At 38.6% G+C, this 16,691-nt stretch overlaps 1 protein-coding gene across 1 annotated transcript in view; it reads left to right on the forward strand.

Moving 5' to 3' along the window:
- Hsd17b12 (hydroxysteroid 17-beta dehydrogenase 12) overlaps positions 1-16,691 on the forward strand; it is a 93,342-nt gene that overhangs the window by 55,887 nt on the left and 20,764 nt on the right. The window contains exons 5-6 of the mRNA XM_055602925.1: positions 2,805-2,869; positions 3,677-3,744. Of these exons, the coding sequence (XP_055458900.1) occupies positions 2,805-2,869; positions 3,677-3,744 (133 nt within the window). The remainder of the gene's footprint in view (positions 1-2,804; positions 2,870-3,676; positions 3,745-16,691) is intronic.

The raw sequence follows: 16,691 nt of genomic DNA on the forward strand, positions 1-16,691 counted from the left end.
AATGATCTGACAATAAAAGTAGCAGGAGAAATGGCAGACAGATTTGTTAACACATACATGTCCACCAAGACCCACAAATGGGCAGCTAAAGTCAGATGGTTAAAGCTTAGTACCCTCCCCATGGGAGAGGATTGTAGGAGGAATATAGGTAGTTGTCAGGGGTTAGATGATTTAGAAATGATGAGTGCTACAGAGAAGAAAAATGGCCTGTGATATAATTCCTCCAGTTGTAGGTGTGATGCCTGATTTTCAGTCTCATCTGTGATTTGAACTTTGAGTAAGAAGGCTAAAGGTGACCGTCTCCATCTTTAGTGGGTTAAGTCCTTAAATAGAGATGGTGACTTCGAAGCAAAGCTTCATCCAGAATCTGCTGACTCGAAAGTGCCTTGAATATAAAATTTCAGCATCCGAGACACTGTGGTTGGAGCTACTCTTTGCGCAGAGTCGAGAGGAACAACATTTGTTCACAGCACATAACTGTGAAAGATGATAGTTAGCTTGGGTTCCACAGCAGAAGATGCACACAGGATAGCAGAGATGAGCCCTGGTGCCTGCTGTGCTTCTGTTCTCAGGAGATTGATATCTCTTTTTACACATCCAGTGCATAAGCCAAGACTTGATGCTCTCAAGTCCAATTCTAGTTTCCACAGTTTTTGTTGGGCATTTAGGGTACTAAACGCTGTCCTCCTACACAATAGCATATTACTTTGGGATAAAGAGGTTTTTTTTTTGTTTAACATGGTACTGTTAGATAGGTTTCCTCAATTTCATTGTACGTACAGAGAGCATTGCTGGTTTCATTTCCTCAGTTAGCAGAGGCAGATCAGAAATCTGTCTGCTGTTAGTACTCCAGCCAGAATAACACGCCCCAGCTTCCTGAGTTATTTGTGTGCCTCCTCAGTTCAATTCTGTGCTTAGCACATACTAAGATAGCAAGTCAAGTGTTCTACTTACAGAGTTCTAGATTTCAGAACAATAACAAAAGGAGCCCACCAGTTTGGTTCTTAAAAGATTTACAATTATATTATTTGGTAATTAGAAAGTATTTATTTTTTATAACTTTACAGTAGTTAAACTAAACTCAGCCAAACTTAAGGACTTACCTTTGGTTATTTAGTTTAATTTTTAACATCTTTTATAAATGTGATTGCTGAGATACTTAGTAGAGGGAGTAGGAAGATAAAAATGAACCTAGAACCACTGTTACTGTTTACTAGCTATTTTCCCTCTTCAGGCAGACATGACTCCTATCTATTGACTTTCCTGTTTTCAGATGGGTTTAGTGAGCTGTTCAAGCCACACTCACAGACTTTTTCAAGGAAACTCTGAAGGCTTAGGCACAAGTGACAGACTTAGTTAAATATCGGAAGCTATCCCACTCCTTCTCCCTATTAATTTAGTTAGTCTAAAGTATTCCTATTGGGATCATCTGGCTTTAACAAACTTACCATAATTTTGTTAGCTTTTTGCAACTGAAACTTTTTCCTGGTGCTTGGTTTTTGTTAAACATTGCTTATCAGTGTTTTATTTATTATCCGATTATTACTGATCACTTTTCCTAAGTGGAAACCCAGTTGAAAGTGTATGGCAGTTTTAGTGACTAGAGCTGAGACTCTGCAGTCAGATATCTGAGTTTGATTTCTGGCGTAGCTTGCCCTGTGATCTTGGGCAGGGGCATGTACTTTAGTTGTTTCTGGAGACAGAGTTTCTCTGTGTAGCTCTGTGTACAGAGCTGTCCTGGACTAGCTTTGTAGACCGGGCTGGACTGCCTCCCAGAGTGCTGGGATTCCAGGTGTGCACCATTGCATCCGAGTGGGCATGTTCTTTTTAAGTGCTATGGATTTTAGTTTCTAGGGTATAATTTAGAAATTACGTAATGGGCTTGCTGTGGAGTTAGATGTAGATAAATAGATAATCTAGTTTGTGATTTAATTAATTAATGTAAAAGTCAGGGATATTTTATCCATCTTCAGAATGTTTTCTCTTTGTCTTTCTGGGTTTAGAGAAACCACCTATAACTGAGTATTTAAATATAGGACCTAATATGTTTAAGTATATCAGTGCCAAGCTGAGGTTAGATAATTATGCACGGAGGATTCAGAGAAAGCAGTAATGGCTTCAGCCTCCCATAGACCATTTATCAGAGATATGTGGTTTGACCTGCCCTCAAGAAAGCCTTGGTGTTGGGCTCTCTAATAATGGACTATCATGACACTGGAACTTTGTTGTGAAATAATTGATTGTTTAGCTTGGGAGCCTTTCTCTTCGTACTAGGTCATAAACTCTAGTTTCTAGTTCCTAGCAGCACACATCTTGCCTACAAGCATGTGGCAAATATTTGTCACATGACTGAGTAACCGCTTACATTAGCAATGAACAGGATGAGATGTGAACTGGACATGACTTATTCAGGTCACACATTTTGTGCCATGACTGTAACTAGAACCCAAGTTTCCAGTCTCCGCACTGTGAACTCTCTGTTCTTTCTACTACAACATGAAAGTGTAAGGAGCAGAGGAATGATTGGCATTATCTGTAAATGAGTAGTACAGAAGAAGAATACACATCCTGGAGAGCTAACATGGATGGGGAGGCATGTAGATGGTAAGTACAGAAAGATTTCATGAAGGAAAGAGCATTTAACCTAGAGTAATAAGGATTTTAGACAACTCTGGGGAAGGGCACGCTGGGCAGGAATTATATTTCATGTAGTTATATGTGTCATTTTTAGTCTCAGTAGGTTAAACTCAATATTTCAGTACATCCTTAAAAATGTGCTACCTAATAGTCTTGTCTTATTTCAGTGAACAACGTGGGAATGTCATATGAGTATCCGGAATACTTTTTGGAAATTCCAGACTTGGACAATGTGAGTCTTTGTTTGTTTATTATGGTAACACAAAGAATGCATGAAAGTCTCAGTGAGACAGTGTGGAAGAATGATTGGGATTGAGCATCAGAGTCCAGCTGTACAGCTGTCTACGGTTCACAGCTTGGCTCTTGTGGGGATGAACCTAACCATAGATAGTTTTTTTATTCATCCATAAATGTAAAATAGCAGCTTCATAGGAATGCTAGAAGAATTGAATGAAAAATTTTATACAGTACCAGGGTCAATAATAGCTCTAATTTTATTTTTATTGCTTTTATTAGATTAAGATAGCTCTATTTTAAGTATTGAGACATCAGAAATTAGTTTAGAAAGTCATAAATATGTTAATATATAGCAGCATAATTGATGCCAGTAAACTAGCTTTACCAAAATGAAAGCTACAGCCTTGATACATGCATGATCTTTTAATGAAAACTAAGAAGTTACATCTCTGAAGGACCATGTCAGTTTTTGAAATCAATTGAAACTTTCTTCAGTTATCTCTACTTCCCTTGTTAGTTGAGAGGAAATTACTGATTGTTTTATTTTGGATTTAATGTGTCCCGCCACTTTCAAATTTGACTTGCTCATTTATGTTTACATTTTCATATTAGTGTGAATTACTGCTTTTGTTACAAATATAACACTGGGATAAAGCAAAATTTTCGTCTCGACCCCAGCTCCTATTGTATTTTCATTTCTTTGCAATATCTAAAGAAGTTTCAGATGTGTCACCCCAAAGTATATTTGTAACATCATTACTTTCCTGGTAAAATTATATTAAATTACCCAATTTTTTTGCAGACTATCAAGAAGCTGATAAATATTAATATACTTTCCGTTTGCAAGGTAAGCAGCTTTGCTACAAACCTGTCATCCTTTTTGGCTCTTTCTCTCTAAGAACACTGATACAGAGTCTGTTGGCTCATTTCTGTCAGCTCTTATTTACTGAAGTACTCCAAGTGAATGTGTTCTAGTTCCTTATGTCTCCAGGTAATAGAAAGAGCTGGGCACCAAACATGCTTGTCTTGGTTAGCATTCTAACAATCTAATAATTCTCATGTGTCTTCTATGTACATTCACCATGGTGGGTACCAGGACTGCAAAACCTCAGGTTAAAGGCTAACTGACCTGAGCCACTTGCTGCTCATCACTAATTTGTTTTCATTCTGATGCACATAGTAGTTCATTGTTATATGGGAAGCCAAGAGTCTAGAAACCAATGAGAGTAGTTTTTATTAGCCATACATAATAGCCAGCCAAAATAACCTGGCATGATGGCAAATGTGTTTCATCTCAGCACTCAGGAGGCAGAGGCAGGCAGAGCTCTGTGAATTCAAGTCTAGCCTGGTCTAGGCCAGCGAGGGCTGCATAGCAAGAGCCTGTCTCAACAACAACAACAAAAACCAAAACCTACCAAGAATAACAAAGATATCACTATTTGTTAAACATGTGTTATCATTGTGTTACTTTTATATAACATAAGATTTCCCTTACTCTGCTGAGAAGAGCAATAGCTAGAAAGTATAAGCATCTAACTCTGCTTGAATAGGAGCTGTACAAATTACTACTGAGTTACAGCTAACAAACCAGGGGGAAGTATTGCTCAGAGGCTGAATTCCCATGAGCAGGGTCAGATACTTTTTGTTTGTTGTTGTTGTTTGGCTGTTGGTTGGTTTTTCAAGACAGGGTTTCTCTGTGTAGCTTTGGCTACCCTGGACTTTGTATACCAGGCTGGCCTCGAACTCACAGAGATCCTCCTGCCTCTGGCTCTGGGATCTGCCACCACACCTGGCTGTGTCAGACAACACTTTAAATCTGAACATTCTTGTAGAAAAGTGCACTTTTAGTAATGTGTGTAATAATACGAGCTTGTTTAAGGAAATGAGAAATAGTTTAAGTTAGAACTAATTAAAATGATAAAATAAATAAGAATTAAATATTTAAATAAAAGTTAAATGTTTCACTGTGTGGTGGGTTTTAGTGTTTTTCTGTATTGTGAATTTTTAAGAGAAACTATTTCCGTGTTTTCATGTCCTGAGAGAAATAAACAATTACCCTCACATAGCTGGTTCAAATCCAAGAACCTAGTACTGCTACACCTAGCCTAACTTTTCATGTATGCCTTTACTTTTAGATGTGTTAATTCAGTGCATACAGATAAAGACATTGGTTAGCTTGTTAAAAGGCACCTCAAATGTATTTTGTGATAAAATGGGAAATATTTTTGTCAAATAAGTAATTACTGTACTGTATCTTCTTCCTTGTTATGAATCAACTCCCCATATGTGTCAGTTTTGTTTGACTTTTATATAAATTGAAGTTTAAGTGAACAGATGAGTCACCAGTGGAGATGTGAATAGATAAGAGCAAGATCCACATTTGTGAAACTGATGCTTTTAAATGTGCCTAACAGGAATATATTATATAGTGTTAAGGGCGCTTTGTTTGTTTTTGTTTTTGTTTTTACCAGATTCATATTAATGTTTATTCTTTAATAGTCTCTGTAGGATTTCAGGATAACGGAGGAACTACCATTTTTTAGCCATTTTAAACCTGGGGTAAATTACTTTTTGCTTTAGTTTTCATCTGCAAATTGAAGATAATATTTCTCTTTACCTCAGTGATTTGTTTGAATGAAACAAGGTGATGTTTCTAAAACTCAGAGTTGGGGGTGTAGCTTAGTAGGGATGTAGCTTGCATAGTAGGCACAAAGCCCTGGGTTCGGTCCTTAGAACTACATAAAACCAGGCATGGTCATGTGTGCCATAGGAAGTGGAAGAAAAGGCAAAAGAATTGGAAATTCAAGATCATGCTTGGCCAGGTTGAACTACATGAGACCCTGGAGAGAGGGTCAAAGAGAAGCAAAGAGGCAGACAGACAGAGGAGGAGGGAGGGAGAAAGACAGTAGAGAGGCTCTAAAAATGTTGTTATTGCTATTAATCTCAAAGCTGATAAAGTTTTTTTAACTAAATAAATGCAATGATGATTTGATTTTTTAAGAAAAAAGGTTTTAAATAAAAATTAAGTTCTGTTCTATATATTAATAGGATTTCCTTTTAAAATGAATGGTTTTATGTTACTCTGATTTTTTTTTTCCTGGTGTATATGGCGAAATGCTTGAAAATAATGAGTGTTAAGACACTGTGAGGTATTCAACAATATAGTGTCCTAAGTTAATGAGCAAGCCTTGTTTTGGTGCCTAAAGTTTATGTTGCAGAATTCTTAATACTAGATGTGGGTTCGTCTGCAGATAACTCCCATTCTCCCATCAGATCAGCTGTGTGGAGTTTTACTCTAGATCCTATTCTTTTCTCTGACAGTCCTGTTTGCTGATACTTCATTTTTGGCCTTGCTTTAAAATCTGGCATTCTGTTTCCCACATGAATTTCTGGCTGGGCATCTATGGAGTACTAATGATAAAAGGCCAAGGCCCTGCCCTTAACCCTGGAGCTTGTCCTACTCCGTGGCCATAGACAGTGTCCTTCACACAGCATCTTAGCATAGATCAGCATGTGATCCATCTCGTCCTTGCTTAAAGATAAAATAGTGTTGGTGTGTGTCATGGATAAAATAGCACAAATCCAACAGCCCTGCAAAGTAGGTAGCTCATTTTCAAAAGTGGTGGTAAACACCATGGCTCATGATGCACACCTGTTAATCCCAGCTCTTGGGAAACTGAAGCCAGAGAATCGGGAGTTTGAGGCAAGCTTGGGCTACATAGTTGAGCCCCCGTCTCTAGAGAACAAGGGAAAAGAAAGGAGCAAAGACAGTCTTAAGTATGGATCTACATTTTCTTGTATCATTGTGATGTAAATTTAACTGAGAAAGCAGTTCAGAATTTGTACTTCATGATATCATTGGCCCATGGAGCATGGTGCCACAGTTGTTTTGGGTTGTTGTACTGTGGGTAGGATCAATAACATCACTTGTGAGGCACCATACAGATGTGAAGATGTGAAAATGGTTTGATTGGAGCAGTGAGAGTGGTTGATGAACTGTGAGAAACCAATAAGCAGAAGATGACATGAGGTCAGGATTATACAGGAACTTGAGATGATAGAGAACCTGCAGAATCCACTGTACATGTGAAACAGTGCTAGGGGTAGAATGGCAAGGCATTCTGTATTCTGTTGCATATGTGAGTATCTTATTTATACTATGTAGTACTCCTGAATTTAGGCTCTTATGATGTTGTGTTTTGCCCCAGAATGTATTTTGATGACTTGTGCCTATTGTTTCTTAACTGATTGCATTTTGTTGCCAAGACCAGAAGCACATTTTCAATAGCAGCAATTTCTGGGAGCCCTGGAATAACTTAAGAGGATATGGAGACTTGTCTGGCTACAAGATCTTAGGTTTTATTTTGACTGGGCATCTGGGAAACTGAGGCTCAGGTGTCTAACCTGGAGCTCCAGTAAATGTATTGAGTAAGATTATATAAGAAAGAGAGCAGTCTTTCTTTACCATTAGTTCAGCTGTTTTATGTCTCAACCAAATGATATGGTGGATAATAAGGAGTGTACCAGGAGATGTTGGTGAGACTAGCATGCCTTGTGATTTGGGGTTCATGCTCAAAATTAGAGGTAGAACCCCAGCATCTTGTTGGAAGCTTCATGCATTCCTGCCCTGTGTGAGTAGATCAGGTGATTGTAAAAGTCATGTAAGCCCCGAATTATAATAGTAAAATAATCTTGAACTCAAAGAAATTTCAGGTTATCACTAGATAAAGAGATGATCCAGAAGACTATTGGGGAGGAAATATTATCCAGAGCAGCTGTGGCTGCAAACTCCTATGGTTTAATTGTAAACAGCTTTCCTAAGGCATTCAACAATCTGGTTCTATCTGATTACTTCATTTTCAAAACATTTATTTTGTCAAGAAAAAGAGTGTGTGGGTGTGGGTATGGGTGGGTGGGTGGGTGTGTGTATTTATGTGTAGCCCATGAATGCAGGAACCCACAGAGGCTAGAAGAAGGTTTGAATTCCCTGGCACTGGAGTTACAGATGATTATAAGCTGCCATGTGGATGCTAGGAACCAAACCTAGGTTTTCTGCAAGGACAGTAAATGGTCTTAACCACCGAGCCCTCTCTCTAGCTTGGTTGCTTCACTTTTGATTCCTGTCCAGTAGCTTAGGTTTTTCCATGTGCCACACTTCCTTAGTCTTTTCCTTCGCAAGGGATTCTTTGAAGCTTCATTGCTTGCTTTTCCAGTGCTGCTCTTGGATCTTTTAGGGATTAAATTTAGCTTTGTTTTTGTTTCCCATACTGCAGGTAAGTGGTAGACGTCCTGTAGAGGTGGCCAGTATGGCAAATAGATCAAACTTAAAAGACGTATCCTGCCAGGTTGTGGTTTTCCCAGCCTCCAATGTTCTGTGACTAAAACTCTAAGGTAAACCTCATGAAGAGCAGTGTCACTAACTCCACAAATAGTGTGATTTAGAGACAAATTTAAGGGTATTGAACCACTCTACTTTTCAGATAGATCCTGTTTTGTGGCTGGTGGGATTTCCGCCCTAGAATACTCAGAGTTTACAAGTGGAATTGTTAAACTGCTATTGATTATTGCTTGGAAAATGGAAGTGGAAGCACAGCTCCAGAGGTAGGCAGATAGAAGGCTGACTTCAGACAGGCTGCCTGGAACTGTAGAGAAACCCAAAGACAAAGTAGACCTTGTGTGTACAGTTTGTTTCTGATTTGATAGCCTGTTTCACCGTCTTCCACATTTGGGTTTCGCTACGCTTGTCCTTTGATTCTTGTAATTATTGTTTTAGGACTCTCAAGAAGAGATAAACACCTCTCCTTTTCAAATGAGCATTGTCCAGATGGTATTAACTGCCCATAGGCCCTGCCTGAAGGAGGCAAAAACATTCTTTCCAATGTTCCTCACCCCTGAAGCTGCTACTGGGCTTGGAAAATGAGGGGAAAGATGGAAAAATCAAAGTTTCATCCTAACAGAGGGAATATTCCAACCTTCTTAATAAACATTTCTTAGAACCAAGAAGAAAATATATGGTATTGTATCCCAGGTAAAATTTATGAACACCTCTACTTGGGTGAATACTGATGTTTTATTGAGAAATAGAAAGGAGCAATCTCAAGCAGAGAGTAAACAGTTAGCTTTTTTTTCTTTTTGTCAAACCCAACTGATGTGTGACTGGAAATTTTGTCTTAATAGGGCCAAGGTAGAATGGACCTCTGTCCCTTCTAGACTAGATTGGGTTTGGAGTCCTGTGGGCCCAAAGGAAGCATGGCTTCCTTTCCCATTGTAGTTCTTAGTGCTGAGGTGTCTACATAGTGTAGGCACCATGACCATTGGTACCATGTCCACTGTTCTCTGCCTAAGCACCAAAGCTGATGGTTTTTCTACAAACAGATGAATACATTTTAAAAATTAAAACTTGTAGTTCCTTAGAATCACACTATTGTAAGTATGGCCCTGCAATGGTGAGTGTGGGTCAGTTGAAGTAAATTGTGAGAATTTCTTAGGCCAGAGGTTCCAGATCAATGGTCTGTGGCTAGATATGGCCAACCACCATGTTTTGGTTGTTTCAGTTTTCAAAAGCAGAAAAGTTTCACATTAAGATTTATAGCTTCTCTTGGGGAAAATATGGAAATCATGTGACACAGGCCTCAGAGGCTGTGTGTGAGCTGAGGGTGAGCTGTTAGGCCCTGCATCTCTAGATCACAGCAGTCCCTGCAGCTCTCTGTGTGTGAGCAGTGCTTCTAGATGTCTGAGTGTAAGTTTCCCTCTAGGTGACTCCAGTCTTCAGTCACTCAAACTGAGCAGTTGCTTAGTTGGCTTGAAGGACTGGAGTCACTTGGACCAAATCAGCCTACTGTGTTTCAGTCCATTTGCAGCTGATTTAACAACAAAAATTCCTTCGAGTGTTGGATGTAAAGAACCAATATGCTTTTCTCACAGTTTGAAAGAAAGATGAAAAGTTCAGGATCAAGGTGTTAGTAGAGTCAGTGTCTAAAGAGGTGCTTGTTCCTCATAGCTAGTGCCTTCTTACAGTGTCTTCACATGGTGAAGGGGGAAGTAAGCAGGTTTCATGAGATCTCTGTCCTCATGATGTAATTATTAATCTCCCCAAGTCCCCCAATACTATACTGTTGGGGTTTCCACTTATGAGCTTTGTGTGAACACAAGAATTCAGATCATCTTCCATTCCTGGTAGTCTCTGAAATCCAAATAGAGCCTTGAGAGATGACTGTCTCACTTTTTCAGGTGAGTGCTGTCAGAACAATATTGCCTGAACTGCCTGTTAGCTCATAGCCCTTGTTAGATACTTTGGAAAAGCTAAGTTTTCTCCTTCTGTACTGCCATGTCTTCATTGTAGCCTGGTTCCCAAAAGTGCCTAATGCTGTGCCTTGCCCACAATGTAAAATTTGGTTGAATGGTCAAAGGGAGAAAAGTACCGAAGCTTTCTTTTCTTTTCTGTTTTTTTTTCTTTCCTTCCCTTTCCTTTCCTTCCCCTTTCCTTCCCTTCCCTTTTCCCTTTTCCCTTTTCCTTTCCCCCTTCCCTTCCCTGTTCCCTTCCCTTCCCCCTTCCCCTCTTCCCTTCCCTTTCCTTTTCCCTTCCCTTCTTCCCTTCCCTTTCCTTTTCCCTTCCTTTTCCCTTCCCTTTCCTTTTTCCTTTCCTTTCCTTCCTTTCCTTTTTCCTTTCTTTTTTCCTTTCCTTTTTTCCTTTTTCCTTTCCTTTCCTCTTTCCTCTTTCCTTTTCCTTTCGTTTCCTTTTTCCTTTTCTTTCCTTTTTTCTTTTCCCTTTTTCCTTTCCTTTCCTTTTCCCTTCCCTTCCCTTTCCTTCCTTCCTTCCTTCCTTCCTTCCTTCCTTCCTTTCTTCCTTCCCCCTTCCCCTTCCCCTCCCTTCCTCTTCCTTCCCCTTCCCCTTCCTTTCATTTCCCTTTTTTTTTCTTTTTTTCTTTACATGGATATGCCTCTGGTAGGTAACACAGTACCAGCAGGGGGAGCCTCATATTAGTTTGGAAATCTATGAGGCGAGTTTTGCTCCTCAGTCTCAATTGTATGTAATTTAGGAACTTGCTAGAAATATATCCTGATATTCTGCTCCCACAGTTTAAGTTAACTTTAGGAAACTAATTAATAAATCCTAAGTAGGATGTGTCCTTCAACACTGATTCCTCCATCCAAAGCTTCTCTGGGTGAACATATCAAGTTAATGTTGAAATTAGCGGACCCTCTGCTACTAAGAATGTTCAAGTTTCTTGTACATTCAGCCCTTAGGGATGGCAGTAACAGGCTGCCTCAGATGTAATGGAGGCATAGTATCTCCAGACTGCAGGGTAGCACTTCCTCCATAGCTTTCTTCTCCTGAAAATGAAGACACCCTCATAGATTGATTTGGGGGTTCTCTTTAGTTCATAGTGAACCTCGTTCATAGGAAAGTACCTTTCACATGGGTGAAAACATGACAGTGACTTGGGCTTTCAATCTGTCGCTTTTAAGAAATTTTCACCTTGTTTTAGGGAAAAAGACAATAGAAACACTTAAAATACTCAAGTATTGTACCTTGGGAAAAACAGGTGAGACTGTTCATTCCTTTTTATAATCTTTGTTTAGAGTGTATAAATTAGGAGCTTAGGTTTGGCATTGTTAGCAAGCAACTCTCTTGTTAGTTAAAAAGGAAAGTTTTTTTTTCCTTTTGTTATATTATTTTAATGTAAATCAAAGTATAAGTTATTGGACAAGGAAAAGCTCTATTTGTGGCCTGGGGCAGCATTCCAGATTGAGAGAACTCTGAACTTCCTCAAAGACTTAAGCACCAAAAAAAGGCAAAATCAAATAATAACTTTGAGATCTTGGAGTGCTCTAAAAACTGTATCTAATTAAGCTTTCCACCCCCTGTGCAGTAAATACTCTGTTAGCTATACAGGTGAGATTCTAAGAATTTCTAATTAAGCTATGTTCTCACTTCCTCACCTCCATGGAGCTCAAATTATACAGTTTGCCAAGGGAAGTGTATGCTATGTCATTCTGGTGTGGCTTCCAGTAGAGTTCTCATCTCATTTCTCAAAGGATGGGGGGGGGAGCATTAGAGAACGTTGTTGTTAATTCTTTTCACGACTATACCATGATTTTTTTAAAGTTGCCCTTTATTTCAGTTGAATACTTGTTTCATAATTTTGTATGTAAGAAACTGTTTCCTTCTAAATTGTATAAATTCATTTCTCAGTTGCCTAACTCCAGACTTGATTGATTTAAACATGTTTCTTTAGAGGTAGAGTTAGGGCAGAAGTGAACAAAGTGGCCATAGGAGATACCCTGATTTTGCTCATGAAAAGCCTGGATTCATAAATGAGCCTAGATTCTGGAGTAACTTACTCATCGTTATTCACTAGTCACAGGTAGTAGTAACAAATATCTTGTTAAATCACGTGTCTTAACTTGGATCGATGGATCTTTTTCTGGAGATAGAGCCCTGTTATGTAGCTTAGCTTGGAATTCATAATCCTTCTAACTCAGCATCTTGAGTGCTGTGATTTATTGTATTTTTACTAGAGCCTTAGAACATTGTAGGAGTGTTGGAACAAATGACCAAGTATCAGAAGTTACATGTTAAGGAAATGTGTATTATATCAATTTTCATACCAAAGAGTGGGAACACCTGGACAGCCACGTGGGTATGTAGGTTCCTTCTGTCAGCAGTGACTGTTGCTGCTGGAATAAAAGCAGAAATATTTAGGTTAGGTTTGGCAGTTTTGTTTCTGGTTTTTGTTTGTTTGTTTTGTTTTGTTTTTTGTTTTTTTAAGAAATAAGATTGTGAGGGCTTTACTAATTATAAAAGCAATGCAAGGTTGTTGCAAAAAATATTTGAAAGCTATATGAGCACTGAGAAGAAAATAAATCCTGTGTAATCCTGGCCACAGATGGCTACATTTTAATACAACATTTTCAAGGATTTTCTAAGCCAGCCAGTCTATTTTTGAATTGTGTATCTCAACTAAATTATTTAATAATATGGGTTATGATTTTATATGAGGTAAATGAATTTTGTATTTTTTTCCTAATCAGAGTGTACATATCTGTACCAGTAAATATCTTACTCTTGGAAGTGAATATGTGTCTTCCTCCAAGGAATTTTCATTTAATCTGTTGTGAAGCCATTCATGTATCTGTGAACATTTGTGTCGCATAGGCAGGCTTGGAGGGATACTAGGGCTATTGAGACAATGTAGATTAACCTTTTAGATTTTAAAGTGTCTGTCTTATCTTTTTGGTGTGGATTAATGAAAACATTACTAAAAGTGTATATGTGTAATTAGGAAACATTTGTTTTTTCTTCAGACTTTGAAGTTCTCACTATGGTAAAAGTTCTGGTATGGTAGCTTCCACACCTACTTTGGGGGAAACTGTCTTAGTTACTTTTCTGTTGCTGTGATAAGACACATGACCAAAGCAGCATATAAAAGAATGTATTGGGCTTATGGTTCTAGAGGAGTAAGAGTCCATCATGGTGGGAAAGTGTGGCATCTAGCTGCAGGCATAGGTCTGGAGTAGCAAATCTTAGCCTAAGATTTCACATCTCAACACACACCCAGATAAAAGTGGAAATGGCAGAAATATTTAAGCCTCAAAGCTGCTTCCAGTGACATACTTCCTCCAACGAGGCCATACCTCCTAAACCTCCCTCAACAACAGCTCCATCTGAGGAGCAAGTGTTCAGATACAGGAGCCAATGGGGGACATTTTCATTCAAATCACAAAAAGGAGTGAAAGTTGCTTGTTGTGCACTTGTGGAGGCCACCTCAAGTAAGAAGTAAGTCTAGAAGTCATGTTTATTATTACTACTTACTAATATTCCTAACTACAGAACTCACAAGTTGTAATAACATCATTTTAGAAATACGTAACAAACTTCCTGGCACAGTAATTATCACCTGCAGATGGCCTAAAATTAGCATATTGAATTAGCTCCAGAAACGCCATGTGAACTGTGAAATGGAGTGCAGATGCACAGTGAAATTTCATAGCAATACTTGGTATGAGGGTATAAATACCCAAATATTAAGATGCTAGTTAATAAATGCAAAGTAAAATGAGACTGAACAACTTAGTTTAAATGTGCTTTGTAAATGTGATATTAAAGAAAATTTAATTGTGTAAGCCCAGTGAAGTTTGACTACTTACATGTTGAATACTTTATAAAATGATATGTATACACATGCCCAAATAAAGATGGCCTAGAGTTGGATTTATGGCTTTGAATCTGATTTGCAGGGAAGGTAATATCAACATAAATGAAAACTTTAGTCTGTTTTTATAAAAGCATATAGAGTTCAAGTTAACTCTCCTGTGGCTTTTCAGTGTTAATTCTGTTTGATTTTTTTTTTTTTTTTAATGATCTTCCACTTTATGGAACACAGAAGTAAAGAGAAGCCAAGGAGCCCTAAAAAGGACCAGCACTTTACCTGTGAGAACTTGTCTCTGCTAGTAGGTTACCTGGTTGTTGAGTACTCAGGATGTATTTTTGGCTCTTTAGCAACCTGCCACCCAAAGTACTTTTATTCTCTTGCTTTGAGTTACTCAAACCTCTCATTTTGATTTTACATTTATAAAGTATATATTTGGTCATGTCGGTACATGTAAGGTCATGAAAAAGGCATTCTTAACACGCTGATATAATTTGGTAAGTATGATTATATCATGTGAGGTTTCGAATTGTCTCTGACCATTTTCTGGATATTTTTTCATTCAGAGCAGAAACTTGGTGTGGCAAAAAGGAAAAATATAGCTGCTGATTTATATTTCCCCAGTATTTCAACCAAAAGTTAAACTCTGGTTGAGCTTGCCTGGTAATTGTCCTGGTTAACTGGTGCCTGCAAATCTCATTCATTCTCCTCCTTTATGTAGGAAGCTACTAAAAGCACTAGCCAGTTAACCTTCTGAGCTCCCCTTAGCTACTTTTCAGTTAACAGGTCTTGCTTCCTTAATACAGACGGATACATGTGTAAGGGTGGGTGTGGGCAGGCACACATACACACACAAGAACACTTTTAAACTAGTCTTCATCTTCCTCACTTCTGTTCCTGGTGAGCTCAGGGCTTTGGGGAACTGAGTAATAACTTCTATGAAAACGCCTCTTCCAAATATATTAACTAAGCCTTATGGTTCCCTGATGAAATGTGCTAAATAAAAGCCCCTTTCAGATACCCAGATATCGCTTGCTAGTTAGCTTAGTTCGTTAGAGTGTGGTACTCGTGAATAGATACCATTTTCAGATACTATTAAGGTCGCATACAATTCATCGCTCACAATAAAAGTAAAGTATGCCTACTTTACTTGTGTGAATATCTGACACTGTTGTATTCTACAAATGGAAGCTACTTGGCACATCTAACTAGTTGTACATCTTTTTTACATCTCTCTCTGTGTCTCTTTTTTTAATCTGGCAAACAAAGAAGTCGAGTAATTCAATAGAATACATTTATTTTCCCACAAGTTTGCTTTTTTGCATTCTGTTTCTTCTGGCATTTATTTTCTGCCAAGTTAACCAAAACAGTCTCTGCAGCTCTGCCTGGCTCCTCTCTGTGACCATTCCATTTCCTAAGCACTAGTGCCCCCTGTCTACCAATAGGAGCATCTTGCTATAGGTCCTGAGTCTTCCCACCCAGACTGGCTGCAGATAAAAGAGAAGGATGACTCCTTACTCTAAGATGTTTTTCCTGGTTCTCGGGTGATTACTCTCAGAGAGTATTTTGAGTGCCTTTTTATCTTCTGAGTTTTGTAAAGTCACATCAAGAGTACTTTGTGATTTCAGTTTCTTGATCCTTATCCACATATTATAGAGGCCTCCTAAAACTTTATGCATTTGTAAAATTCTGCTTTGGTTTTGTTTGTTTGTTTGTGGTAAATATAAAGAATTTTAATCATTACAGCCTAATCTTGGAATTATTCCACTACCCCAAGGAGATCCCAGATGAAATATTTTAAAATACTGAAAGAATTTTCTAAAAACTTCTGTAAGGTCAGTTGAAATGGACCAAAATGTGTTACTGTTCTTGCTTCTAAATTGTGGGGCATACAATGCTTTAGGGTAACATTAAGTGCTCAATGGTGCTACATCCTAAAATAATGGAATATGAATGTGGGAACACCCATGTCCCTTTAGAAGACTTTGTGTGGTGTGCCATCTGTGGGATATCACGCACACATATACCCACACACATATACACACACACACACACACACACCTTTGTTCCAAGAATGTAACAACAAGCTGAATGCTGTGGTGCACACCTGTAATGTCAGCACACTGGGAAGCAGAAGCAGGTGGATCTCTGTGAGTTTGAGACCAGCCTTATCTACAAAGCAAGTCCAAGATAGCCAAGGCTACACAGGGAAACTCTGTCTTGAAAAACACTTAAAAAAAAAAAAAAGTAGCAACATGTAATCCAGATACCTTCTTCATTTAATGTATTAGGACTTAAGAGAAGAAGAACCTAGATCAGTGTCACATCATCATAAGAAGGGCTGGAATTAGAACTGTGGCATGAGTGCGCACCACAGTGGCCTTAGCATTTCTTAGTTCTGTATCAAACAGCTGCTGCTTGCCTCTGGAAAGACAAATCTTGGGAAGTACATGAGCTAAGTTGAGATTAGTATTAAACCTGAAAAGGAGAGAACTCTGAAGTTAGCCATTACTTTGACTTGGTTCTATCACGTCTAGTTTGAAGCCCGGTAGGGACATTCTGAATTGCGTAAAGCAAATCAAGAAAGTTGAAAAGAGAGGACTATCTTTTCAGAACTGTAAAATATTTAGTGTATTGCTTGTGGGACTGCTCTTGGGGGGGGGG

This window comes from Psammomys obesus, unplaced genomic scaffold, assembly GCF_907164565.1.
Source record: "Psammomys obesus unplaced genomic scaffold, mPsaObe1.curated_primary_1811, whole genome shotgun sequence".
In the NCBI taxonomy this organism is placed as follows: Eukaryota; Metazoa; Chordata; class Mammalia; order Rodentia; family Muridae; genus Psammomys; species Psammomys obesus.